Source organism: Balaenoptera physalus (assembly GCF_965194825.1).
Source record: "Balaenoptera physalus genome assembly, chromosome: X".
In the NCBI taxonomy this organism is placed as follows: Eukaryota; Metazoa; Chordata; class Mammalia; order Artiodactyla; family Balaenopteridae; genus Balaenoptera; species Balaenoptera physalus.
In genome coordinates, this window is record NC_138903.1 from 90,361,270 (window position 1) to 90,387,905 (window position 26,636).

The 26,636-nt window shown below is 46.0% G+C and overlaps 1 protein-coding gene across 1 annotated transcript; it reads right to left on the reverse strand.

The window, feature by feature from the left end:
* Nucleotides 1–12,869: 12,869 nt before the first annotated feature.
* Nucleotides 12,870–25,724, reverse strand: LOC309652173 (nuclear RNA export factor 2-like; the record flags this gene model as incomplete). Its single annotated transcript, XM_082445686.1, has 19 exons — nucleotides 12,870–15,358; nucleotides 16,085–16,244; nucleotides 16,787–16,859; nucleotides 17,425–17,467; nucleotides 17,563–17,678; nucleotides 17,787–17,845; nucleotides 17,952–18,059; nucleotides 18,203–18,258; nucleotides 18,342–18,581; nucleotides 20,625–20,738; nucleotides 20,925–21,032; nucleotides 21,152–21,240; nucleotides 21,386–21,455; nucleotides 21,594–21,674; nucleotides 21,791–21,895; nucleotides 22,011–22,094; nucleotides 23,100–23,275; nucleotides 23,708–23,876; nucleotides 25,530–25,724. 19 exons carry the CDS (start codon nucleotides 25,722–25,724, stop codon nucleotides 15,329–15,331), a joined length of 2,076 nt encoding a protein of 691 aa, XP_082301812.1. The 3' UTR covers nucleotides 12,870–15,328.
* Between the last annotated feature and the right edge of the window lie 912 nt (nucleotides 25,725–26,636).

Below are 26,636 nucleotides of genomic sequence, written 5' to 3' on the forward strand. Positions count from 1 at the left end.
TCTATAAACTAGGTACTATGATTATTATTCCAGTTTTCACAGATGAGAAAGTGGAGGCACAGATGTGTTAAGTCACTTGCCTAAGAGGTAACTGAACCTGTAGGTGCCAAACCAGGGTTTACTCCCAGGCACCCTGGCTCCAGACTTTGTGTTTTGATCACCCACAAGATTCTCCAAAGAAAATTAAGAATAATTCAGTCTTCCTTATTCAGACTAACTGGAAAGCCATCTGCAGTTACTGAAAAGTGGAGATCATAGAGGACCTCTTTAAAGTGCCATTTAAATAATTTCCAGTACTACCAGTAATTAGAACTAATCCAAGCTGAAGCCAGTTAAGGCCCTCGGATTCATTTTAAGGTATAAATATAAACTTATCCTTAATAAGTGAAGGATTTGTGTATATAAAAGGTGGTATAAAATGCTAGACGTTAGTTGAAAACGTTTCCTTCTTTTATTTTTAAACACTCTAAAGAGAAATATTGCAGGCTTTATGGCTCTTTTTCTCTAAAGAGAAATATTGCAGACTTTATGGCTCTTAACGGAATTCCAGAAGTTAAAAATGAGCAGAATCTGAATTAGATATTACTGCACTTATATTTTGTTTGCATCTTTCTAGAAAGGACAGAGAAAGGGAAAGGAGAATATACGATATAGTTTTGGTTTGTGTTTTTTTTAATTGCAGTTTTACAAACGCCTCTTTTGCTGATTTGTGTGGAAAACTGAAGATCTGTCTGTATATCCAACATAGATCTGATGCGATCTTGCTCGTTTGCTGGCTTAGGCAAACTTAATGCTCTACAAGCAGTGGGATTATTTTGCTGGCACCCTGCAACGTGGCATGGCTACATAAATAAACTGAAGAAAATACAACAGACCAAATTTTGCACCATGGTTAAATTTGAATATACTAGTAAGGATAACAGACTGTGTTTGTAGTTCTAAGCCTACTGAAGGAAGTAGTGATTTTTTGGAGTGACTCTGTTTGGGTACATTGGTGTTACTTAGATAATTTTGGAAAATTATTTATGGGACACATGTAAATGCAGGGTATGAAAATGGAGCCACATGTTTACAATAGAGCCTATTATGAAACCTCAAGATGGATTTAGGAAGCATCTGTGTACAATCACTGGATGGACTCTGACATCAAGACCTGATGTCTGTCCCAACTGTAGTTTCTGTAATGGACAAATCCACTAACGGTGATTGTGAGTTCACCTTCTTTCACCAAAAGACAAACCCTGGAGTTCTAATTATAACTTTTCTTTGGAAGGGTCAGATATTCTCCTGTCAGAACTAATGGTCGTATCATTTGTTCTTTCCCTGCGATGATTTCCAGGAGTTATTTTAGGATTAAAAAACTATATTTAGTTACACCAGTGGGTGCCCGTCAGCTCTTTCTAACATACATTGGGGGAGGGACGCTAAGGCTGTGGATAAACACCTGTATGAACACAACTTATATGAGCTAGGCAGTTTAGGCCCTGCATGTATCAGGTGCTGTGTCTATTTAGGTGAGGCAGGCTGATAAGCTATTCTTCTTGAATGTTGTTTGGCAAGGTTTACTGGGAACAACTTTGACTTCTTTTATATTTCTGTTTTGGAGGTCAGTGCTAGAGGCATTGTTTAACACAGAGAAATGGGAAAGGAGAATAACAGACATTTGTGATGCTGCTAAATTAAACACATATACTCAAATGCTTTTGGTTCAAACACAGATATGTACAACTCAAGTAGAGATCCTATGTGAATTTACTTTCAGAAAGTAAAATTGACTTAATCCGGTAACGTTATCCAAGAGAACTTACCAGATATTGCTGTACCTTTATAGAAATGGTAATCGAAACATGTTTTTCTTTGTTCCTTTAAGGAACTCGTTAATTAACTAGACGTGACCTTACTGTCAGTGTCAAGCAGTGGGAAAGAAGAGAAACAATTGTAGACGGTGCTCCCTGTCAGAGTCCTCAGTGTGCTCCCTTCCCCCAGCACAGTGTAAATTTTAACAGCTCTAGGGGTTGAGCTCATTCTTGGGGACTACCACAGCCTGGAAACAGAAAACTACATCCACAGTGAAAACTTCTTTTGAGGCCAAAGGATGGAAAGGGGCGAGAAGGCAGGGATTCCTTACAGGGATTTTGCTCATAAACTGTGTCATTTGTGATGGTATGATTCTCTGGTACAGTTCGAAAGTCCCATCCGCGTGAAGACCATTTACAAATTAAATAAGTGTGGTTCAAGGCTTTAAAAAGTATTAGACAGGGAGAATTGAAGTGGTCCTAGCTTGGCTCTTGTTATCCACTCATTGTAACTATTTTTTTGCCACACCCCCCAAATAATTCTAAATATAGTCTTTGAGAGTAGTGTGAGACGGGTTTTTACGTAAACAGCCACATTGTTTTCTTGTTACGATATCACACTGCCATCTACTGCTGGTGGATATGTTCCCATATGATGTAAATGAGTGACCTTTGCCAGTTTTCTTTAGAATAAAAGCAGGCTTTGAGGACTAAGTTCTATCAATGAACTTTACATTTCCGTAACATCACCAGATGATTTTTGAATTATCTACTTCATGTAGCCTGTTTGGGTCCAATGATAATCTAAAATGTACATGATGCTCTACCTTTTTTTTCCCCACGAAATCTGGAAAAACACGGCATATCCTGTGCTCTCTAAAAACTGACAGGCACTTGCAATAGTTGGCTATCACTGGATTCTGAAATTCTAATTTAGTCTAGTGTATCTGTTTTTATATGGGACACTTTGATGCAATTCAAAGTCTCTCAGATAGGGAGGGGGATCAAGATGGTGGAGGAGGAGTATGTGGATCTCACCTCTCCCCACAAACACATTAAAAATACCCCTACATGTGAGGCAATTCTCGCAGAAAACCAACTGGAAACTGGCAGAAGATCTCCTACACAGCCAAAGCTGCAAGGAATATCTCTACATATCCAGGAAGGACAGAAAAAAAATTTAAAGGCATGAGGACGGTCCTGGCACCCCTGTGAGAGATCTGTAAAGGAGGAAAGGTACACATAGGCAGACCCTCACCCCAGGGAGCCCCCTTGCCTGCTGGAAAAGCCTCTGGGATAGATGGACGGGCTAGAAAAGCCTAAATTCTACGCACAAGGAGTGCATGCATGCTGGCTTGCAAACAATCAGGGCAGAGAGAGACTGGCACTGGCGGCTGCTGCCTTGCTGCACTTCCCAATCCAAAGCACACACAAGGTGATGGGGCCACAGATGCACACAGCAGCTGAGCATTGAATCTTTGGTAGACAGGTCCAGGGAGAGGACTCGATCTAGATGTGTGGAGACAGCCCGGAGGGCCTGGGGTATGGTCTGGGCCAAACCAAGGAGCCCATTGTCAGCCCGCACATAGTGGGGGCAGGTCCTGCCACAGTGCCCATTGTCAGTGTGCACACAGTGGGGGCAGGTCTGGCCATGGTGGACTTTGCCAGCACGTGCACCAGATGGCGCCACGGAAAGGCACAGCAGCTGGGCACTGCATCTCGGTTGGACGGGCTCTGGGCAGGAGTATGCAGCCGTTCATTTCACGGTGGGAGCACACTGGCCCCGCTCACTCTACACCATAGCTTGGAGCCAGATCTGGAGCTGACAGGTCCTGGGAGAGGTCTGCCACAGAGGCAGCCCAGGTTGCAGGCAGCGGCACAACCACCTCAATTCCTGCAGCCACAGGGCCCCGGCCCCCAGCACCAGCCTACTCCACACCACAGCCCAGCACTAAGTCTGGAATGAACACAACAGAGAAAGGGATGCAACCTTGGGCTGCTTCTGAGCACAACCATGGATGCCTGCACGGGAGGCACCTAGGTTTGCGGTGACCACACGGACCTCATTTGCTTCAGTGGTCACCTCCTTTGCATCAGGGCATGTGCTCAGGGGCAATGGAACCTGACTGAACCTGACCCTCAGGGCTTCTACTCCAACAGCTGGGAAGCAGACCCCAGCCCCAACAGGGCTGTGACAGCCATAGAGCAAAGAGGAGGCCCCAGCCAACAACCAGTGCAGGCTCTGGTCAACACAACTTCAAACACACCCCCTGTCAAGGGAACAAGGGCCAGCACACTTTAAGGAAATACGTGGCAAGCACCCACACCAAAACCAGCCCTTGCACCAAAGATATTGGACTCATACCGTCTACACAGGGATCCTCTTCAAGAACACAGTAGATTCATGCTTCTCCTACATTCAGAGACAAAGAAAGTTAAGTAGAATGAAAAACAGAGGAACTATCCCCAATGGAAAGAACAAGAGAAATCCCCTGAAGGAACAAATAATGAAAGAGACCTCACCAGTCTACTAGACCCCAGATTCAGAAAGGAGGTTAGAAAAAGGCTAAAGAAATTAAGAAAGATTATTGATAGAAATGCAGATCACTGCAACAAGGACCTAGAAACTATAAAGAGAAATCAATCAAAACTAGACAACTCAATTGCCCAGATGAAAAACAAACTAAAAGCAATAAATAGCAGACTAAACAAAGCAGAAGAATAAATAAGTGATCTGGAAGATAGAATAATGGAAATCACCAAATCAGAACAGCAGACAGAAAGACAAATTTTTAAAAATGAAGAAAACAAATGAGATCTATAGGATAATATAAAGCATGCATAATATGCATAATCATATGCATAATGTGCACAGTCATATGCATAATAGGGGTACCAGAAGAAGAGGAGAGAGAAAAGGGGATAGAAAATGTATTTGAAGAAATTATGGCTGAAACCTTCCCAAACCTAAAGAAGAAAACCGATATCCAGGTACAGGAAGCACACAGGGTCCCACACAAGAAGAACCCAATTAGAGTGACACCAAGACGTAGCATAATTAAAATGGCAAAAGTGAAAGATATAGAGGACTACAAAGTCAACTGGAAAACAAGGTTTAAAATGGCAGTAAGTACATACTTATCAATAATTACTTTAAATATCAGTGGACTAAATGCTCCCATCAAAAGACAGAGTGGCTGAATGGATAAAAAAACAAAAACAAAAACAAAAACAAGAACCTACAATATGCTGCCTATAAGAGACTCACTTCAGGGCACAAGACACAGACAGATTGAAAGTGAGGAGATGGAAAGCTATTTCATGCAAATGGAAACAACAAGAAAGCGGGGTTAGCAATACACATATCAGACAAAACAGACTCAAAACAAAGTCCATAAAGACAAACAAGGACATTATATAATGATAAAGGGATCAATAACGAAGAGGATATTACACTTGTTAGCATATATACACCCAATATAGGAGCACCTAAATATATAAAACAAATAGTTACAGACATAAAGGGAGAAATTAACAGGAATACTATAATACTAGGAGACTTTAACACCTCACTGACATCAATGGACACATCTTCCAGACAGAAAATCAATACGGCAACAGAGGCCCTAAATGACACAAGAGACCACTTGGACTTAATTTCTATCTACAGGACACTACATCCCCCAAATAAACAGAATACACATTCTTTTCAAGCGTGCAAGGAACGTTCTCTAGGAGAGGCCACGTACTAGGTCAAAAAACAAAGCTCAACACATTTAAGAGGATAGAAATGACTTCAAGCATCTTTTATTACCACAATGTTATGAAACTAGAAATCAACCACAGAAAGAAAAATGGGTAAAGAACGAATACATGGAGACTGAACAACATGCTCCCAATAAACCAGCGGGTCAATGATGAAATCAAAGAAGAAATCAGGAAATACCTCAAGACAAATGACAATGAAAACACAACCTTCCAAAATCTATGTGATGCAGCCAAAGCAGTTCTCAGAGGGAAGTACACAGCGATTCAGGCCTTCCTCAAGGAACAAGAAAAATCTCAAAACAACAAAAAGAGAGAAAGATTTAGAAAAAGAAGAACCAAAAAAATCCCAAAGTCAGTTCTTTGGGAAAGATCAGAGGGAAACAAATAAAATAGAGATAAATATAGAAAAGATCAATAAAACCAAGGGCTAGATTTTTGAAAACACAAACAAAATCGACACACTTCTAGCCAGGCTCACCAAGAAAAAAAGAGAAAGGGCCCAAATAAACAAAATAAGAAATGAAACAGAAGCAACAACCAATACCACAAAAATACGAAAAAAACCCCACAAAACCCAAAAAACATAAGAGAATACTATGAACAGTTATATGCCAACAGATTAGACAACCAAGAAGAAATGGACAAGTTTCTAGAAATATACAGCCTGCCAAATTTGAGTCAAGAAGAAACAGATAATTTGAACAGACCAATCACTAGAAGTGAAATAGAATCTGTAATTAAAACAAAACAAAAAAACCTCCCTGCAAACAAAAGTCCAGTACCAGACAGCTTCACCAGTGAATTCTACCAAACATACGTAGAACTTATACCTATACTTCTCAAACTCTTCCAAAAGATTGAAGAGGAGGGAACAGTCCCAAATTCATTCTATGAAGCCACCATCACCCTGATACCAACACCAGACAAAGACACTACCAAAAAAGATAATTACAGGCCAATATCTGTGAAGAATATAGATGCAAAAATCCTCAACCACATATTAGCAAACCGAGTCCAACGATACATTAAAAAGGATCATACACCGTGATCCAGTTGGATTCATTCCAGTTGCTCTGATAGCCTTATGGGAGTTCCCTTGTATGTTATTTGTTGCTTTCCCCTTGCTGCTTTTAATATTCTCTCTTTATCTTTAATGTTTGCCATTTTAACTGCAGTGTGTCTTGGTGTGGTCTCCTTTGGCTTGACCCTGTTTGGGACTCTCTGTGCTTACTAAACCTGGATATCTCTTTCCTTTGCCAGGTTAGGGATGTTTTCAGCTATCATGTCTTCAAATATGTTCTCTGCCCCTTTCTCTTTCTCTTTCTCTTCTCCTTCTAAGAACCCTGTAATGCAAATGTTAGTACACTTGCTGTTGTCCCAGAGGTCTCCTAAACTGTCCTATTTCTTTTTCTCTTTTTTCTTTTTTCTATTCTGCTTCAGTTATTTCTATTAATTACTCAGTCTTCCAGCTTGCTCGTCCATTCCTCTGCATCATTTCATTTACTGTTGATTCCTTGTAGTGTATTTTTCATTTCAGTTACTGTATTCTTCTCTGTGTGGTTCTTCTTCATATTTTCTAAATCTTTGTTAAAAACTTCTCACTCTGTTCATCCAATCTTCTCCTGAGTTCTTTGAACATCTTTATGATCATTACCCTGAACTCTTTATCAGGCAGATCGCCTATCTCCACTTCACTTTGTTCTTCTTCTGGGGTTTTATCGTGTTCCTTGGTTTGGATTAGATTCCTTTGTTGCCTCATTTTGTCCAATTTGCTATTTTATTTCTCTGTATCTGGTAGGTTGGCTCCATTTCCCAACCGCAGAGAAGTGGCTTTTTGTAGGAGATGTCTTGTGTGTCCCAGCCGAACTCTCCCCTCTAGTCACCAGAGCTATATGCTCTAAGGGTGCCCCCTGTTAGGGCTGCGTGTGTCCTTCTGTTGTGACCGGCACACTACTGTGGGTGGTGAGGTAGGTGTGGCTGTCCCCTGATCCAGTGGGCTGCCAGGCCCTGCTTTGTGCAGAGGCTGGTGGCCACTGGTGAGTGAGGCTGGGTCATGAGGCTGCTGGCTGCAGTGCCCCAGGAAGCCCCGGGATTAGTGCTGGCCCACTGGTGGGTGGTGCTAGGCTCGGCAGTGGGTGGTGGTGGGGGCTAGAGGTCCTGTATCTAGTGTCAGCCTGCTGGTGGGCAGGGCCAGTTCCACATGGCTGGCTCCAGGGTTTGGGGGTGTCTAAAAGCTGGTGATGGCCCACTGTTGAGTGGGGCTGTATCCCAGGGCAGCTGGCTGAGGGGTCCAAGGTGTCTTGGAACTGGTGTTGGCCTGCTGGTGGGTGGGGCTGTGGCCCAGGGAGTCCTGGAGCTAGTGCTGGCTCGCTGGTGGGCAGAGCCAGGTTCCTGGGTCTCTGGCTGCAGGGCCTTGGAGTCCTGAAGCTAGTGTCGGTTTGCTGGTGTGTGGGGCCAGTTCCTGACATGGCTGGGTATGCGGTCTGGGGTGTCCCAAAGCTGGCGTCATCCCACTGGTGAGTGGGGAGTGGGGCCAGATCCAGGAGCAGCTGGTTGAGGGGCCCAATGTGTCCCAGAGCTGGTGCCAGCCTGTTGGTGTATGTGCTGGGTCCTGGTATGCCAGGCGGCAGGGCTGCGGTGGTTCTTGGGCTAGTGTTCCAAGAGGAATATTCCTTCTTACATATTTACAAATATGTACATTAACAGAAGATGTTCTTTAATTTTATTACATTTTTATGAGACTGAATTTCTTCTAAAAGCTTGAAGTTTTTAAAGATATTCCATATTGAAATTTAATGGTGCTCTTTAAAGAAAATTGTTGCTGATCATAAATGTTGACAATTTTCTTGCTTCTCATCTTTCATATCTTTATGAACTCTGTGTTGTATGTTTACAGAATGGTAATACTTGATAAAATTGTAGCTATAAATAAATCCACTCCGTTCTAGTGAAACTATCCTGACACAAGAATATCAAAGTACGATAGTAAAGAAAAAGCTTTGCCAAAAATTTGAGAAAGAAAATGAGATTTAAGTACGCTACCATGGATGCCTTTGTGGTTCTTCCTAAACTTACTGCAGGGGTGAGAGCTCTAGTGCTTTGTAACTACCCATTCACTAATTCAATGTAGGTATTTCCTGAATAGAGGTATCTGTTACCTGGAAAGACATAGTAGTTGAAAACCATTTCCGCTTGAGTATTGTGGGTATTATGCTCATATTGATAATTGTGCTTTCAAATGGTGCCTGAAGGTGACATTTCTGTTTACCTATGCAATATACATTCTTCTTCCTAACTGGTCTCAAATTTTCACGAGTGCATTTCCTCCCTCATACAGTCACGTTTGGGGGGAATTTGACTGCTAGTTCCAAGGGTGAGACCAGAGTTACTCTAGATCTCAATCAATAATCCTATGTCCCTAGCCACAGTCATTGGTTCAAGATTGGGCCTGAGTCTTTATATCTTTGAGTCACTGGATCAACTAACCTAAAGTCTCCTCTACCTCTGGGCTCTCAGTTATATAAGCAAATGTATTTCCTTATCGTATACACAAAAGTGGATTTTACTTTCTGTTACTTGTAACTTCGTTACTTACTGCTATATATGTTTTTGAAGATATGTTATCAGGTGAGTGTAAGTTCAGAATTTTTAAACTTAATACATTTTCTTTTCTGATTTGACAGTGGCCTTCTTTGTTACAATTGCTTGATGCCTATTTTGCCTGATAGTAATACAAATTAACCACGTTTCTTTCAGTTTTAGTGATCATTGGTATTTTTTACCATCACTTTATTTTCATCCTTTCTGACAGTCTACTCTACCTGCTTCATGACCTACTGAAACACGTTCATAATGCCTGTATTAGACTGTTCAGACTGCCACAACAAAAATACCACAGACTAAGTGGCTTAACAACAGAAATTTGTTTCTCACAGTTCTGGAGGCTGGAAGTACAAGATCAAGGTGTGAGCAGGGGTGATTTCTTCTAAGGCCTCTCTCCTTGGCTTGAAGATGGCCATCTTCTTGCTGCTTTTTCACGTGGTTGTCCCTCTGTGTGTACACACTTCTGCTGTCTCTCTGTGTGTCCTAAACTCCTCTTCTTATAAGCACACCAGTCAGATGGGATTAACGTATCCCCTAAGAGCCTTAAATTAACTTAATCACCTTTTAAAGGCCCTATCTCCAAATCCAGTCACATTCTGAGGCACTGCTAATTAGGGCTTCGGTATATGAATTTTGGGAGAACACAGTTCAGTCAATAACAAAACCTAATGTTAAGATGACGTTATCATAGAAAACAAGAGAGCAGAGGCAGGAACAATGATGCGGAGCAGGCAGGAGGATGGTATGTTAGGCTTTCATTTTCCTATAGCTTCTCCAGTTCCTAAAATTCTCTAATGACCAATGAATCCCAGGCATTTGACTGAGAAATTTGCATTGCTACTACCTCAGCCTGGACCTAAAGGATGGGAACGAGTATTCCACACTAGTTAATAGCTCACAGCTTAAAATCTAACACTTTCCTATCATCAATAGATCTGCTGTTTTCTTCCAAGATACTTGACCCTTCTTAACCTCAGCTTCTTAATTAGATACAGAGATAAAATAATTAGTCATACAACTCCAACTGTGAGAATTCAATGAAATTGAGATATACTTCTGCACATAATCAGGGCTGTTTGCTGGGTGGAAGGTTTGGAAAGCTGTTTCCTCAGCCATTTATGCAGAGAATGTTCAGGTTCATTCTATTCTCACAGCTCTATATTCTAGGTCATGCCACAGCATTGTCTATGAGACATGCAGAAGGGGAAAAGTTGCTTCTGTGCACTGGGGTTAGACCTTTTGGGGGCCCAATTATCTCACCAAATACCTCCCTTACTATTTAGCAACCAGAGCCACTTGCAGTTCTCTATTTCGACTCCTAATCTTCAGGAAGACAGAGACATTGCCTGAAATTTTTCATGGTTCTATCTTCCCTTTTTAGCACTAATCTTGACATGCACTAGGTGCATGAATGAATGAATAAGTGGATGAATGATAGTTATATTCCAGACATATATCTTTCTTCTCTGACAGTTAGTAGCCCCTGGCAGGCCAGCGCCTTAGCCTTATAGCTAAGTCCAGTGGTTAGGACTCGGTGCTCTCACTGCAAGGGGCCCAGGTTCGATCCCCGGTTGGGGAACTAAGATCCTGCAAGCTGCGCAGCACAGCCCAAAAAAAAAAAAAAAAAAAAAAAAAAAAAACATGGATGCATTATGTTGAACAAAAATTATAGCTCAGTGAAGTTGGTTTTTAATATGTCTTTGTATCCCTTCCAGAATCTAGAGCTCTGTCACGCTCATATGTGGAATCAACCTGTATTTTCAGATTGAACTGTACAGTTGGGTTTCTCATTTCTTTGCTTGCATGCTTGTTTTTTTGTTTTGTTTTCGGTTTTTTTTTTGCCACAGCCAAGAATATTCTCAGGATCTCCTGACTTATACATCCAACCACATGCTCCCCACCCAGATTTTTCATAGGCTCCACAAACGACATGGTCAAAACAGAAGTGTCGGGCTTCCCTGGTGGCGCAGTGGTTGGGAGTCTGCCTGTCAGTGTAGGGGACGTGGGTTCGAGCCCTGGTCTGGGAAGATCCCACATGCCGCGGAGCGGCTGGGCCCGTGAGCCACAATTACTGAGCCTGTGCGTCTGGAGCCTGTGCTCCGCAACAAGAGAGGCCGCGATAATGAGAGGCCCGCGCACCGCGATGAAGAGTGGCCCCCACTTGCCGCAACTAGAGAAAGCCCTCGCACAGAAACGAAGACCCAGCACAGCCATAAATAAAAAAAATAAATAAATAAGTAAATAATTAAAAAAAAAAAACACAGAACTGTCAGTTTCCTGGCATTGCACTGAAACTGGTCCTCCATTCACTTCCCCATTGAAGAAAACCGCCCTAACCCAGCTGCAAAAATCCACATTCCAAGGGACACACTTAATCCCTCTCTATCCCTTACCACAAACGTGAACTTCATCAACAAGTTCAGTACTTCCGAGATACATCTCATTTCAAACCCCATCTCACCCCTTCCATTGCTACGGCTGTGGTCTACGAGACTGTCACCTCTCACTGTCATGTGTGTAGTAGCCTCCTAATCTTGTCTCTTGATCTTACAGTTGCTCTATTTCAGTCTGTCCTCCAAAGAACATTTAGAATGAGCTTTAATAAAGGAGATGATAATAATAACTTCCCTTCCTTTCAGAAAGCACCCAATGGCTCCATCATAATAAGAACAAAACCCAGAGTCCTTACCATGGCCCACAGGACCTTCTGTTATTGGGCCCCTCCTACCATTCTCACCTCATTTTCTAACACTGTCCTCCCAATACACACTGGCATACAAGCTGTTCCCTAAAACTGCCAAGCTTGCCCATATCTTAGGGCCTTTCGTCTTGCTCTTCCCTCTGCCTCGAGGGCTCAGCTCCTATATCTTCCCACTGCTGACTGTGTACTTGTTGTTATTTGAATATTAAATCTAAGTTACGTCTTCAGAACATCCTTCCTTGCCTTCCCCACCCTAGTCATTCTCTGTCACATTTTCCCATATTATTTTCTTAATGGCTCTTAAACCTTGAGTGTATCAACCCCTGTAGAATGTGAGCTCCATGAGAACCATGACCCTGTCTGTCAGGTTCTCTGATTTATCTCCAGTGCCTATCACAGTGCCTCACATATCATTGGTAACCAATAAATATTTGTTGAATGAATGAATGAGTGAGTGAATGACGTAGATTAAACATGCTACGTTGTGAGGACTCAGGCATAGTCTGGGACATGGGATTTGGGAGGATGGGAGAGTGAGCTCAGGTGTCCCTGAAGCAGCAGTTTTGTTTGAACCCATGAAAACTGTGGTTGGAAAACTGGGTAGAAAGGACATGATAATTGAGGTAGTGCTTCTAGCTGCCTTGGGTATGAAAGTGTAGCATATGTTCTATACCAATTCTCCTTCTTTCTTAATAAAAGAATCCCAAATTTATTTGGTACAGTAATGTTTCCAGTAAAAGACCACATTTATAGCCTGCTTTGCAGCCAACAATGGTCACATGACCAACTTCTACCTAATGAGGTGATGGCAGAAGTGTTGTATAGTAGTTCCAGGAAGGTAGCTAAAAGGGAGATGAATTTCTCAGACCAAGGTATTTCTCATACCATCTGTTGTGGACTGAACTGTGGCCTACCCAAATTCATATGTTGAAGCTTTAACCCCCAGTACCTCAGAATGTGACTGTGTTTGAAGATAGGGCCTTTAAAGAGGTGACTAAATTAAAATGAGGCCGTTAGGGTAGACACTAATCCAATATGATTGGTTTCCTTATAAGAGGAGCTTAGGACACATAAAGAGATACCAGGGGGTGTATGCACAGAGGGACAGCCATGTGAAGAAGGAGTAAGAAGGAGGCCATTTGCAAGCCAAGGAGAGAGGCCTCAGAAGAAACCAAACCTGTGAACACCTGGATCTTGGACTTCCAACCTTTAAAACTGTGAGAAATAAATTTCTGTTGTTTAAGCTACTCAGCCTGTGGTATCTTGTTATGGCAGCCATAGCAAACTAATACACCGTCAGATAAGGTTTTCAATTTTGACAGCTCATTAGAATCAACTGAGGTGAACCTTAAAGATACTGATGACTGGGCTTACCCCTAGAGGCTCTGATTCAGTTGGTTGAATCTGAGCATTAGAGGGGATCCTAATGGATATCCAGAGTTGAAAACCACATGTCTAGGAGAGTAGTTTTTTGCACTCCATTGAGCAGGCTGAGAGTGATGAATCTAGCATCATTTAGAAGGCATCCCCCTGTATCTCCCTCCTTCCACTGTTTTTCCTCTGCCCCACATCCCCCTTCTTTTTCTGCCGTATCCAGATCTCCACAGATGGACCCAGAGATGCCCCCACCTCTTAATCCTGTTCCATATCCAAGTTCCGTCCTAATTTGAGGAACATTTAATAGCTTCAGCCCCACTTCTGCCCTCCCTGTCAAGAAAAGTGAGTCTCGAGGGGCCTCATATTCTCTTACTCTGCCTGTTAGCCAGAGCCAGGGCAGCTCTCTAGAGATAACTTCTTGCCTCTTAATCCAATTATGAAATGGATGAAAGACATGAACAGAGGGCAAATAGGCTTAGGAAAAGCTATTCAACATCTTTAGCCATCATGGAAATGCAAAATAAAAGCACAATGAAATATTAAACCCCCCTATCAGAATGGCTGAAAAAAACAGTGACAAAACCAAATGCAGACAACACTGGATAAACTGAGTCACTCATACATTGCCAATGGGAATGCAAAATGGTACAGGTCGTCTGCAAAACAATGTGGCAGGGTTTTCAGAACGAAATATGCAATTACCATATGATACAGCAGTTGCACTCTGGGCCGTTTACCCAGAGAAATGAAAATTTATGTTTACACAAAAACCTTTACATGAAGTTCATCACAGTTTTACTCACAATAGTTAAAAAGTGGAAATAGCCCAGATGTCTTTCAACGGGGGAATGGCTAAACAAACTGTGGTACATTCACACCATGGAATCCTATTCAGCAATACAAAGGAACAGACTATAGACCCACTTTACAACTTGGATGGATCTCAGGAGAGTTATGCTGAGTGAAAGAAATCCATTCCTAAAGATAATATACTATATGATTCTATTTCTATGACATTTAGGAAATTATAATAGTGTCTGACAGAGTTTAGGGATGTGGGATCAGGAAGAAGGTGGGTGTGGCTATAAAGGCTAACATGAGGGAAACGTGTGGTGATGAAACAGTTTTTGATCTGGTTTGTGGTGATAGTTAGAACACCTACATAGCTGGTAAAAGTGCATGGAATTATATATATAAGTATTATTCACAGGTGTTCTAACACACAAATGAGTGCATGTAAAATGGTGAAATTGTAGTAAGCTCAGTGGACTGTACCAATGTCCATTTCTTAGTTTCGATACTGTACTAAAGTAATACAAGGTGTTATTATTAGGAGAAGGTGAGTGATGGGTATACATGACCTCTCTACACATTTTGTTGCAACTTTTGGTAAATCAATAATTATTTCAAAGTAAATAAGTTAAAAAAACAACATAGGAGTTGTGGGGAAAATAGTGTTAGTTACACAACCTAAGAACCTAATAAAAATGTTAGCACAGTTTTAGACCTGTTAAATGATTAAGAATACCATAATTATTAGAGTAAATATGGTACTTTACTTGCTAAATACGTTATATTTGTTTATAGAAGTGAACATCAGAACGGTCACAACTTGTGAGTACTGAAGTGGTGGAGAGAAGGTTATCAGGAGGCAAAGCTTGGATTTTAGGGTAGTCCAGGAATGGAGTCCTTACTCTATAATTTTCAAGCACTGTATAGGTCGGCTATAAATGCTAGAGACTGCCAGGGATGATGTGGGAGATGGGACCTTTTGGTCCTGGCCCCACTAACTCATGGTTGGGTCAGGGGAAGAGCAATCCAAGACACACAACATACAACGTGCAATGTTACTCTTTAATATAAAGATAAACAAGGATCATGCGTGGGAAAAATACAGAACAACTGGCAGGCCTACACGGTAAACTTTGGTTTCCTGATTAGCTGGACTGCAAGCTTAGTCATGGATATGGCTTCAGTTAAGAGAAGAGAGGTAACAAATATGAGGAGGATGAAAATGACATCTAAAGGCTCATTTGCAGAGTTTTGTTCTCAAGATCCCAGGTCAGTGGATGAGGGTCTCATCTCAAAATTCATCTGGAATCTTGCCCTTGGGCTGAAGAAAGTAAAGAGAAAGAATTGGGATGTCAGCAGAGCCAGCAGCCGTTGAGTTTCAACCCCAGGGCACCTGACTTCTGTCCGCCTTCACCTTCCTGAAACCCTAGAGGTCTATTTCTTCTTATCTCTGAATTCTCAGAATTGACTTTTTAATGAGTAAAGAATTTTTTAGTTCTGGTATAGTCTAGTCATCGTACTGAAAGCACCTGTAGTGGGGGAGGATAGATGACCTCCCTTAGGACCAAACTGGAGACACTTGACCACACAACGTCACAGCTAAATCTATGCTACAAGAGCACGCCTTCAAGTTTACCAACATGTATGTACCAGAATGAGCAGATGCCACAGCATGTAATGGTGACAAAGATGCGAAAACGTAAATGCCTATCAATAATAGCTTATGGCTTCCTGGAATTCAATTGTTTAATATATTGATCTTAGAAAGAATAATGTAGCTTCACATATACTGAGAGGAAATGCTGGTACTAATAATAAACAAAAGAAGTTTCAAAACAGTATATAAGATAGGAAACCTGTATTTTATAATACATGGAAAGGTATTAGTATGAAATTAGGGAATTTCTCACAACTAAACGTTTGTAAGAAAAAAATAGATGTAAAATAATTACCTTCAAGTTCCCATTAATCACCCCTCTACTCCTCCCAGCTCCCTCCTATGCCCACGCAAACCCAGCACTCACTTCTGAGATCACTAGAGGTTCACCTCAGGTGGGGTGGAGGACGCCTGCATGATGTCCTGCTGCTCCTGGGAGAGGGTGTGCATGGAGCTGGAGGTGGGCGTAGGCGCTGGGATGGAGAACACACTCTGGGTCTCACTGGGGCTGGCGTCCCTCACAAACAGCTCGTCATTCATGATGCACAGACTGAAGGAAAAATGGGCCCTCAGACTACGCCTGGATGGACACCCACACCCCCAATATTGACTCCGCTCCCACTGGCACTCAGCAACCAGATTCCTTCCACGCCCCTCCTGTGTCTGTCTCCCAGGTTCCTTGACTGGTTGGTACCTCTGGCCCTCCCCACAGAGCCCACCTTTGGAGAGACTGTCTACCACCTTCACTCGATTTATAGGTTTATCCCCAACCCACGGGCAATTTCGCATTTACCCTTTACCACAGCCCAAGGGGTGGACGCTCTGATCCCCATTCTCGGAAGAAGACACTGAGTCACAGAGAGGTCATGTGACTTGACCAAGGTCACACAGCGAGTGAGTGTTGGGTCAAGGAGAGAATGCATAGGCCGATTCCAGAGCCCATGCTCTTCTTAACCACTAGGCTAGACTGCTCCTGGGATCTCCCTGCTGGCTTTCCACAATACCGAGTAAACCTAAGGTCTGCGCCACCACATTCCCACGCCCCTGAGCGCAGGCGGGGATGGGCATTCCCGCCCACAACAGGGCTCTCACCTGGAGTAGCTGGCAGGGTTAGCGATGAAGGTCCGGGTGAAGGCACGCACACAGTCCTGAGAACTTCCTTCCACTTCAACAGCAAACAAACAACAGTACCCCTTAGAGCCACACGTGCTGTACACGCTCACACGGCGGTCCCCAGTCAGGCTGTGACTTCACACTCATGCTGAGAGGGCATTTGTTCACGGGGGCCAGGGTGTCGGGAATCGGGAGGGCAACTCTAGGAGCAGTCTGCGCCCAGTGACAGGGCCCCTGACAACCACTACACAGGTTCACGGGATGCGTTTTTCACAGCCGCCCAAGAGGTGGATACTACTACCCCCTTTTGCAAATGAGGAAACTGAGAGGTTAAGTAACGGCCCAAGTTCTCAGAGTGAGTATCTGGGATGAGAGCCACCAAACTCCGCAGCCTGTGTCCCCAACGCCCAGGGTGTGCAGGGCAGACAGGCATGGACACAGCTCAGACCTGGATTGTCTGTGGGAAGCCTGAGGGCTGGAGAACACAGTGGGGAAGGGGAGGGGAGGGGAGGGGAAGGGAAGGGAAGGGGTCAGGGAAGCTGGGTGGTTCTGGGAGTGAGCCTGGCCAGGGGGAGGCAGCAGTGGGGCATCTGGGGTGGGGATCTACACACACTCACCTTCCTTGAACACCCCGCTGACGGAGAAGCAGAGCATCGTTTCCTGAAAGGGAAGAGCCCAGGCGCCCAGTCACCACCTGCACCTCCTACCCACCTGCGGCTTCCTGGGCCCGCCCAAGGGAGGAAGCAGGCGCTCACCGTCTGGTACCACGTGTCCACCACGAAGGAGCTTAAGTCATGCTGAGTCTTGGGGAACACACAGAGGGTGTGCACAATGACACGTTTTGTGTGCTTCAGCAGCTGGACCCGCAGGTCTGTGAGGGGAGGGGAAGCGAGCGAAGGTCAGGGGCTGCCACGCCCTGGGCCCTATGATTGACCCCTTCACCGCCCTTTCCCACCCAGTCTTCCCATCACACACTCACGGGGGTCCGTGAGCTTCTTCATATTCCGGCTGTCCTTGAAGTACCTGCACAAGCTGCTTCTAGGAGACAAAGAGCAACAGTGGGTGGTGGGTGTTTGCAGGAGCTGGCCTGTGTCTGCTGGGGAGCCACACGGCCCAGGAGCAGAGCCTGTGCTGTGATACTCACGGGGCTGGGTCCTCGGGGTGGAAGGGAATGGTCAGGGAGAAGCAGGCCTGCTCGTGATAAGCACCCACGAGACCCTGTCGGTCTCCACAGTCATGGATCAAGTAGTACCTGAGGGGGAGCAATGAGGACAGTCTATCTCTGTGGTCTGGACCTCACATGAGACTTGGAAACTCCCCTGAGCAGACCTGTGCTTAGGTGGCCTCACCTGTCCTCGCCCTCTCCCCCTTGCTCAGCTTCCCAGAGGTACTTACTGCTGCAGGAATTGCAGGACTAGGCTCTTCAGCTCATCGCATCCAAAGTAGCTGCCCTGGAATCAAAAGGCATTTGAGACTATGCAGTGGATAAAGCCTCCCTGCAACACCCCAAATGTCGTTTGATCCTCTTCCTCACCTTGCAGGGCTTTAATACGCAGGGAGTGTCAACGTCAACGGTAACTGGTGACGGTAACTCCTGGCCATCCTGGAGAAGGGAAGAGGAAGTCAGGAGTGGAGACCAGGGGAGTGGCCCTGGATGATCCGGGAAAAGGATGGGCCCAGGAGGGTGAGGGTCAGAGGTCAGGTGTGAAAGGGCCCTGGAAATTCCATGGGAAAGCTTACACTGGATGTCTTCATCATGAGGTCCTGGAAGTCTCTAGGGTTATATTCAACTTGTGCGTGTGCATGTGTGTATTTATGGGTATTTTTCCAGCAAGTATATCCATGTCATTTTCAGGAGCCCATGCCCCCCAAAATGGTTAAGGTTCTGATGCTAATATGTGATCTAGGCAAGACCCAAAGGGCTTGAGGGCAGGTGCAGAGGCCACCGACATTCGTAAGAGACAATGATTTATGTAGGCACTTACCAGGCGTAACAACTTCGGGAAACATTCTCTGATGGCCCTGTCCAACACCAAAAATAGAGAAGAGGTGGTTAATAGTTCAAGGTTGCAATGCTTCCTTTGAGTTAAAACAGTAATACCATAAACAGAGATCAGTGTGTTCTGGCCCATCCAGCAGCGCCCTTTGCCCACCTCTGCTTCTGATTTTAAGGGTTTTTGGTCCACTTCCCTGTTGAGCACTGAGCATCTGTCATCTTACTGTCTGAAAGGCACTGTCTCCTCATCTCTCTCAATACCTTCACTTTAATATTCCTTCCCTCTCTCCCTTCCTCTCCTTCGCCTGGGTAGCTCCCACCCAGACTACTCGCACTCCCTTCTCCAGTGCCACAGGGAGCAGCATTTCAAACCCATACTGCAGGGCTTCCTTCTCCTCCCTTCCTTCCTCCAGGGCCCCACTGAAGGCTGTGGGGAGAAGAGGGAATGGGGTGGGAGCCCGGGGCTCTGCTACCTCACTGGGGGTCCAGCACTCTGGCAAGACCCGGACACCCCCCAGGGATGGCCCAGGATGCTGGGCCAGGGAGGTGAGTGAGGTGGGGCTCAGGGAGGGAGATGGAGGGGATGAAGGCAGAAAGGGAGTGAAGGTAGGAGGGGAGAGATGAGAGAGACATAGGGGCACAGAGACAAGGGCGAGAGAGAAAACAAAGGGAAGGGAAAGAAGCTCTCCCGTGGTCGGGGTCAGGGAAGAAGAGCGAAGAAAGGGGAAACGGCGCCCCTGTTGCGGCTCTTCACCTGCCCCAGAATCGCCCAGACACACCAGGTAGGAATGGAAAATATGCACATGTTGGGCTGGGGCCCCACTGCATGCTGGTTGAAACTTTGTCACCTGTGTGAGTTCAGCCAGACTTGGGCATGGGAAACAGGGCCGCCATGGGGGCACATCTCCCCCAGAATGAGGAAAGGGTCAGGTCCCAGCTCAGTATGGGGCTGAGGATCCATGGCCCAGTCTTATGATCACCGTCTTCTCTCCTGATGACCCCTGCACCTGTCTGAGTTCGTTCTTTATCTGAGGAATCGTACCTGTCTCAGTCTGCCCAGGGCTCCTGTGAAGGACCAGATGGGATGATGTGACGTGTGCAGGGAGGGATGGGAAGTGCCCCTGAGAGCCCTGTCCTTCTGTCTCCTCTACCACCTCTGCCCTCTGCCTTCCACTCCTGCCTCAGGAAGCCCTCTGATCACTGGCGGGGGCCCACGTCTGGCCCCTTGACTCAAGGAGCCCTGCTTTTTCCCAAGAAGGGTCCAGCTCCTGGCATTGGGCCAGCAGAATGGATGTCATGACAGCAGCCACCCACGGCCTCAGCCCTCAGCATGGCGCAGGAAAGCCCCCATGTCAACCTGGGAGACGAGGGGCGTCCCCTTTGGAGGAAGGGGAAGAGGGCCCCTCTCAGAACGGGGGAGGCAAACGCCATCTCAGCACGAAGAAGGAAGGCTTCTCTCAGCAAGAGGCCCTGGACTGGAGGACCCTTCTCAGTCCAGGGCGCCAGCATCTGGATCAAGGCTGGTCGCTCCTGGTCCTGGTGAGGAGGAGAAGCCCTGCTTCCTGCGGCACACTCTTGGGAGGCCTTGGCGGAATATAGCTGGGCGCAGAGAGCTGGAAACAGACCCCAGAGCCCCTGCAGAGGTGAGCAGGTCAGGGGAAGGAAACTCCTCACCGGTGATAGGCACAGAGAGAGCAGAAGGTGGGGCCTCTGATCCTCCCAGAAGACCAGGGCTGCCACCTTTGGCAAAGGGGCACTGTCACAGATAGTCTAGGCTCCCACGGGTGAAGGTCACCAGGAAGGGTGACAGGGTGTTCACACTGACCTTACATAGGTGGACCAGTCTGGGAAGGTGCCACACAATGGGTTCCCTTGCAGCCACAGCTCTTCAAGCTTCAGCCCTTGCATCTTGCTCAACTCCGACACAGACTTCAGCTGAGAAATATGGGGCGGAAGTGGGAAAAGGAATCCCAGGGAAAGAGGGACATCCGGCTCTCTGCATCCCCAGCCCCCTCCCTCCCCCACAGGTACCTTCACCTGCCTCCTGTCATCACTCTGATGGCCACTAACACGCCCCCCCCCCACTCTCAACCCAACGTTGATCTGGCTCCCTCTTCTCACCTCATTTTTGGAGAGGTTCAGGATCTTGACCGTGGGGGCCATCTGTATAATGTCACACAGGCCATCCAGCTGGTACAGTTTGTTGCTGCTCAAGTTCAAGGACAACAGCTTTGGGGCAAGAAGAGGTAGAGTGAAGGTTACTATCCAGGACCTTGGAGACAAATCTGCCCTCCACCCCATCTCTTCCACCCCCTACCCTAATACCAGCACTGGGCCTACAGCCTCACCTCAGGGAAATTCTTTTTGATGATCTGCAGGGTGGCGGCCATGCAGTTTCTTCGATTCAGAATTATATCAATATCATGGCCCACCAAGTCTTCAGGAAGGAGAGGGGAGGGAATCAGATGGCTGAGTGGGGTCTGGGGCCAGCACCAGCCCCTCCCACATTACCATCCCTAAGTCTCCCTCCAGGAAGACCCCTCTGCCCTCGCCCGCCCTAGAATTACTGCTGTCAGCCGTACCTGGGTCAACGCAGAGCCTCTGGAGGTCAAGAGCTTGCTTGGAGACATTAAATCGTTTGATCAAGGTCAGCTGCGGAGTGAGAGATGGAGAGAGCCGCTCTGAGGCTGTGGTGGTGGTAGCGAAAACGGGGGCGAGGGTGACGGGGGCCTGGAGGAAGGAGAGGTGGGTTTGAGCGCTGGCACACAAAATGCCTTGAGTCTGCATTACCTTTAGCTGCTCCATTTCTTCTGGCTTCAACTTATACCGCACAGAGTAGGGAGCAGCGGAGGGGCTGACAAACACAGGTATCTGCAAGAAGAAGAGGTGGGGTAAGCACCAGGAACTCTAGTTCCAAAGAAGACAAGCAGCCCCTGGCCTGTACTCCTTCCTCAGGATGAGGTACAGGTAATGCCCGCGACACACACCTTTTGGCTCTCCTCGTCACAAATCTTGTAGCTGACATCCATCAATGCAGAGGCAGTGCTAGCTTCCTGGACAAAGAACCGAGCCCCATTTTTCACAAAGTGGAACTACAGGGATTGAATGCAACAGCAATAGTATCAGAAGCCAACAGACCCTGCTGAACCAGGTCTCTCTCTCCCCCTTCCCTGTGCCCACGCGTCTGGCTTCAGCATCCTCTCTTACGTCCACTGGAGTGAAGGGGACACTGCAATGGCTCTGGATTGAGTTCATTAACCATGTCTTGTCATACTGTGTCCCACAAGGAATCTAAGGATGAAAAGAAGGGATGGGAGAGAGGACAGACAACAGGGAATTTAGGCTGGAGGACGAACCTTTTCCTTTTCTTTCCCGGCCTTCTACTGAGCTTGACAGGGCTTCTAAAGAAGGGACCACTGGCATGATTTCTTATGGGTGTGCGTAATATGGATTTCTTAAATACTCTTTCTCTCCAGTCAAACTCTCTTCCAAATAATCAAGGTGTCAGAGATGATCTTCCTTTTATAAATTTCCAGGAGATCCTACCCAGTGCAGACACTGCTTGCCCCTCAGACAAGGTCTCCAGAGGCTCGACCCTCCATCTCCCACACTCAGCTTGCCAAACTGAGACCTCCAATGTGGAGTTGCTCCATATCCTTGGCAGTAGTTTCCATCTTTGCTCTGAGACAGGCTCCTCCGTTCTCCTCACAGTCAGCCTGTTCCCTTTACACTGCTTCTCTGAATCTGCCCTTAGATGAACAAGATTGTTAACTCCTGGTCATAAAAAGGACAGATTACAAGCTGTCCCCAGTGAAATAAACCAGCATCTCAACATGAGACCAACACAACTCTCCCTGACTTTTCTCTCCTGCACATTCCATACATTTTTCAGGATACTCACGGTGACCCTGAACCAGCTCCCTGGGGTTCCATCTTGTGTGTTCTCCCGCATTTCTCTCTCCAGAGGTTTTCTGTTTCCCCACACAGTTATATGCATGTGGCCTTCACTGTCCAATCTCACTGTCCTCTCGTTGCCTCGGATGGTACAGGGAGAGCTGCAGGGGGGATGTGGAGAGAAGGAGGGTGAGTGGCCATACGTGCTAAGAAAGTCTTCTGTACACCGTCGTCTCTTTGACACTAGCACTACAATTAGGATTGCTCAACCATTATTTCACTTCCAGCATGCTTCAGTTTTGCAGTGACAGAAGAAAAACAAGTGCACGGAGAGTAAGAGAGGTGCATAGTCCCAGGGGCTGCCGTGTACAAACCCTGCTGCCTGGTCACTTACTGTCTTACTTCGGGGTCCTCCTGGACATCCCTCTTCACCACGTTTCCATCATCCTCCTGGAGGTGTGAGGGCTGAGGCTCACCCCCACCGTGTTCATAATGAGGGCTCCTCTTGCCAGAATTACCTGGGAAAGAACTACAACCTTTCTTTCTTCCTTGAGGTGGTCTACCACCATCACTGTATTCTGAAAAGAGGAACAAAAATACAGGTTTGAAGACACATCTGTGGTGCACTTACCACATACCATGTCTTAGGCTAACAGGATGGTAGGGCAGGCACAGTGCCAACCTGGCCTAAGGGACCAATCCCACAAACCTCAGAAAGGACACTCTTCTGCCTGTGCAGAGAGGACAGCCTTATCCGACAGATGGCACTATCAGGGGAAGAATCGAGGAGGAGCAGGATGAGGAAGAGGAGGACAAGGAGGAGAAAGAGGGAGGAGAAGGACGAGGGAGGAGAGGACAACTGCGTTGAAACTTTTAACACAGTAGAGCAGGACTGATAAGGATCCGAGGTGTATGCGTCCATGGGTTAGACTGGACACCAGTCATATATGTACCAGGAAGGCACCCGAATCTTGCCTTCTCTCAGGACTTTCCAACAACCACACCAATACCTCTCTCGTGCTTCCCACATCCAATCAGCCACCACACCGATTCCACTAACAACCAGCAAGCTAGCTGGACTTCCTTTGCCAGTGCACTAGGAGCTTTAATGTCAGGTGGCACTGATGTCACAGCCTCCTGAACTGGCTCCCTCCCTCCAGCCTTGCCCTGAACAATACTCTGTTTGAAAGAGCCAGGGTGAGCTCTCTTTTGGGCCAGCCTGAAATGCCTTTCAGCTCAGCAGGCAACTCTTCCTCACTTCAGCTCTTCTATAACAAGGGTGTGAATGATAACCTGGAATGATGTGTCAGCCACCATTTCCAAATGTTTAGGGATTCTTCTTTTTGCTTTCTATTACTGGTTTCTAATTTGATTCCATCGTGGCCAGGGAACACACTCTGGGACATTTCAATTCTTTTTTTTTTTTTAATAAGTTAATTTCTTTATTTATGTCTGCGTTGCATCTTCGTTGCTGCACACGGGCTTTCTCTACTTGCGGCTAGTGGGGGCTACTCTTCGCTGTGGTGCACGGGCTTCTCGTCGCGGCGGCTTCTCTTGTTGCGGAGTTTGGGCTCTAGGCACGCGGGCTTCAGTAGTTGTGGCACGCGGGCTCAGTAGTTGTGGCTCGAGGGCTCTAGAGCGCAGGCTCAGTAGTTGAGGCGCACGGGCTGAGCTGCTACGCGGCATGTGGGATCTTCCTGACCAGGGCTCGAACCTGTGTCCCCTGCACTGACAGGCGGATTCTTAACCACTGCACCACCAGGGAAGTCCCTCAGTTCTTTCTGAATTTACTGAGGCTTGTCTGATGGTCGAGGAGATGGTCTAACTTGGTGAATGTTACAGAGACCCTCGGGGAAAAACCTGTACTCTGCTGTTGGTGGGCGGACTGTTCTATTTATGTCATGAAGATCTCGTTAGTTTCCTGTGTTATTCAGGTCTCCTATATCCTTGCTGATTTTCTCTCTGGTAATTCTGTCACTTGCTAAGAGGGAGGTGGGTGTGGAAGGCCCCCACTATATTTATAGATCTGGCTCTTTCTCCTGTCAGCTCCACCAGTTTTTGATTCATGTACTTTGAGGCTCTGTTGTTTGTGTTCATACACATTTAGGATCTTTATGTCTCCCTGGTGTCCTGATCCTTTCATCATTCTGTAAGGCCTCTCTTTGGCTCTTGTTCATTTTCTTTGCTCTGACATCTACTGTATTGGATACTGAAGCCACAGGCACGCTTAGAAAGTGTCCTGGTTATACCTCACCTTTTATTCACTCCTAGGAGTTGTGTTGTTGTTCACCCCTCCGCCCACAAATTCTCCCCTCCAACATATCTAATTCACCATGGGAAAAGATTTGGAAGTTTTTCGGCACCTGCAGAAATAAGATCGTGTCAATTCTCTTCCCCATAGGTGGATTCACTAAGGGTATTTTATTTTTAACACATTCCACTGAAACAGGGAACCAGCAGATAATCATACCAGTGGCTTGTGGGGAGGGAGGATTATGGTAATTACACTGTTAGAAACCAGCTTCCTTTGGGTTGTAATACTTAAGGCTCTCTAGGTTTGTGGGCTGTGCCTTTTGTACATTAACTATTCCATGTTGTCTCAGGGCACGCTTACGAGTAAAGATCCGTCCAGGGCTGATCACTCCACGATGGAGTGATTACGACCAGGCCTCAGATGAACTCCTCTGAGGAGCCGTTGCTTTCCCTGTGTGGCCCGCTGTCAGGGCAGTCCTGCTACTCACAACCTTGGGACTTTCCCTGTGTGGCACTGGAAGTGAAAGTAAACACAGATAGGGCATTGGACCACAAATGCCACTTGCTCGGTCCCCAAACCTCGGAGGGGGCCTGGCGTGCTCTCTTTCTCCCACACTCCACATCCAACTGGTCAGGAAATTCTCTCGGCCCCTCTCTCAAAGTATGTCCAGAAGCCAGCCACTTCTCACCACCTCCATTACCACCACCCTGGCCAAGATACCAACATCTATCTCCTGGACTGTACTGCTGTCCAGCTGGCCCCTCTGCTTTCATCCTGGCTCCCTTACCTGTCTGCTTTCAACCCAGCAGCAGAGCGCAAGTCAAATCATTTCACTCCTCTGCTCAACACCACATAACAATGGTTTGAAGCCCACCAACAATGTTCAAAAGCCAGGAGTTCATAATGATACTCATCAACAATAACAACAACAAAGAGGAACCTTATTGGTGACGTTTGGAGAATGCCAGACAACCAACTCGTTTTCAGGAAAATCCAGCAATGAAAGGGAAAAATTCACATTTTAAAGGGAGCAGTAAGGGCATGTGGTCTATGTATGGTGTATAGGAAGAGTCAGAGTCATTTGCAAGAACCCACATTCCTTCAGAAATAACGTTGCCAAGGGGAAAGCGTAGAAGGGGGCCAGCTAACAGCTACCGCAGTCCCCCGGCTGACCAACTATGTCGGGTGCCTAAACAGGGCTAGAGACCTCCCTCATCAAGGTGATTCAGACACAAGCAATCTCAGACATCGCCTTGTCAAGTACTTGATAGACTAATCCAGTGAAGCCATGTGGTCCTGGGATTTACTTTGCTGGGAGATATTTGAGAACTGATTAAATCTCCTTCCTCATTAATCGCTCTGTTCATATTATGTATTTCTTTACGATTCAGTCTTGCTAGATTGTCTGTTTGGGGGACTTTATCCATTTCTTCTAGGTTTTCCAATTTGTTGGCATACAATTATTCACAGTATTCGCTAATAATCCTTTTAATTTCTGTAGTATCAGTTGTAATGTCCCTCTTTCATTTCTGATTTTAATTATTTGAGTGTCTTCTATTTTTTTTTTCTTAGTGAGTCTAACTAAGGCGTTTGTCAATTTTGTGTAGCTTTAACAAAAAGCCAACTCTTAGTTTCATTTACTTTTCTTCTATTGTTGTTGTATTTCTTCTCTATTTCATTTATCT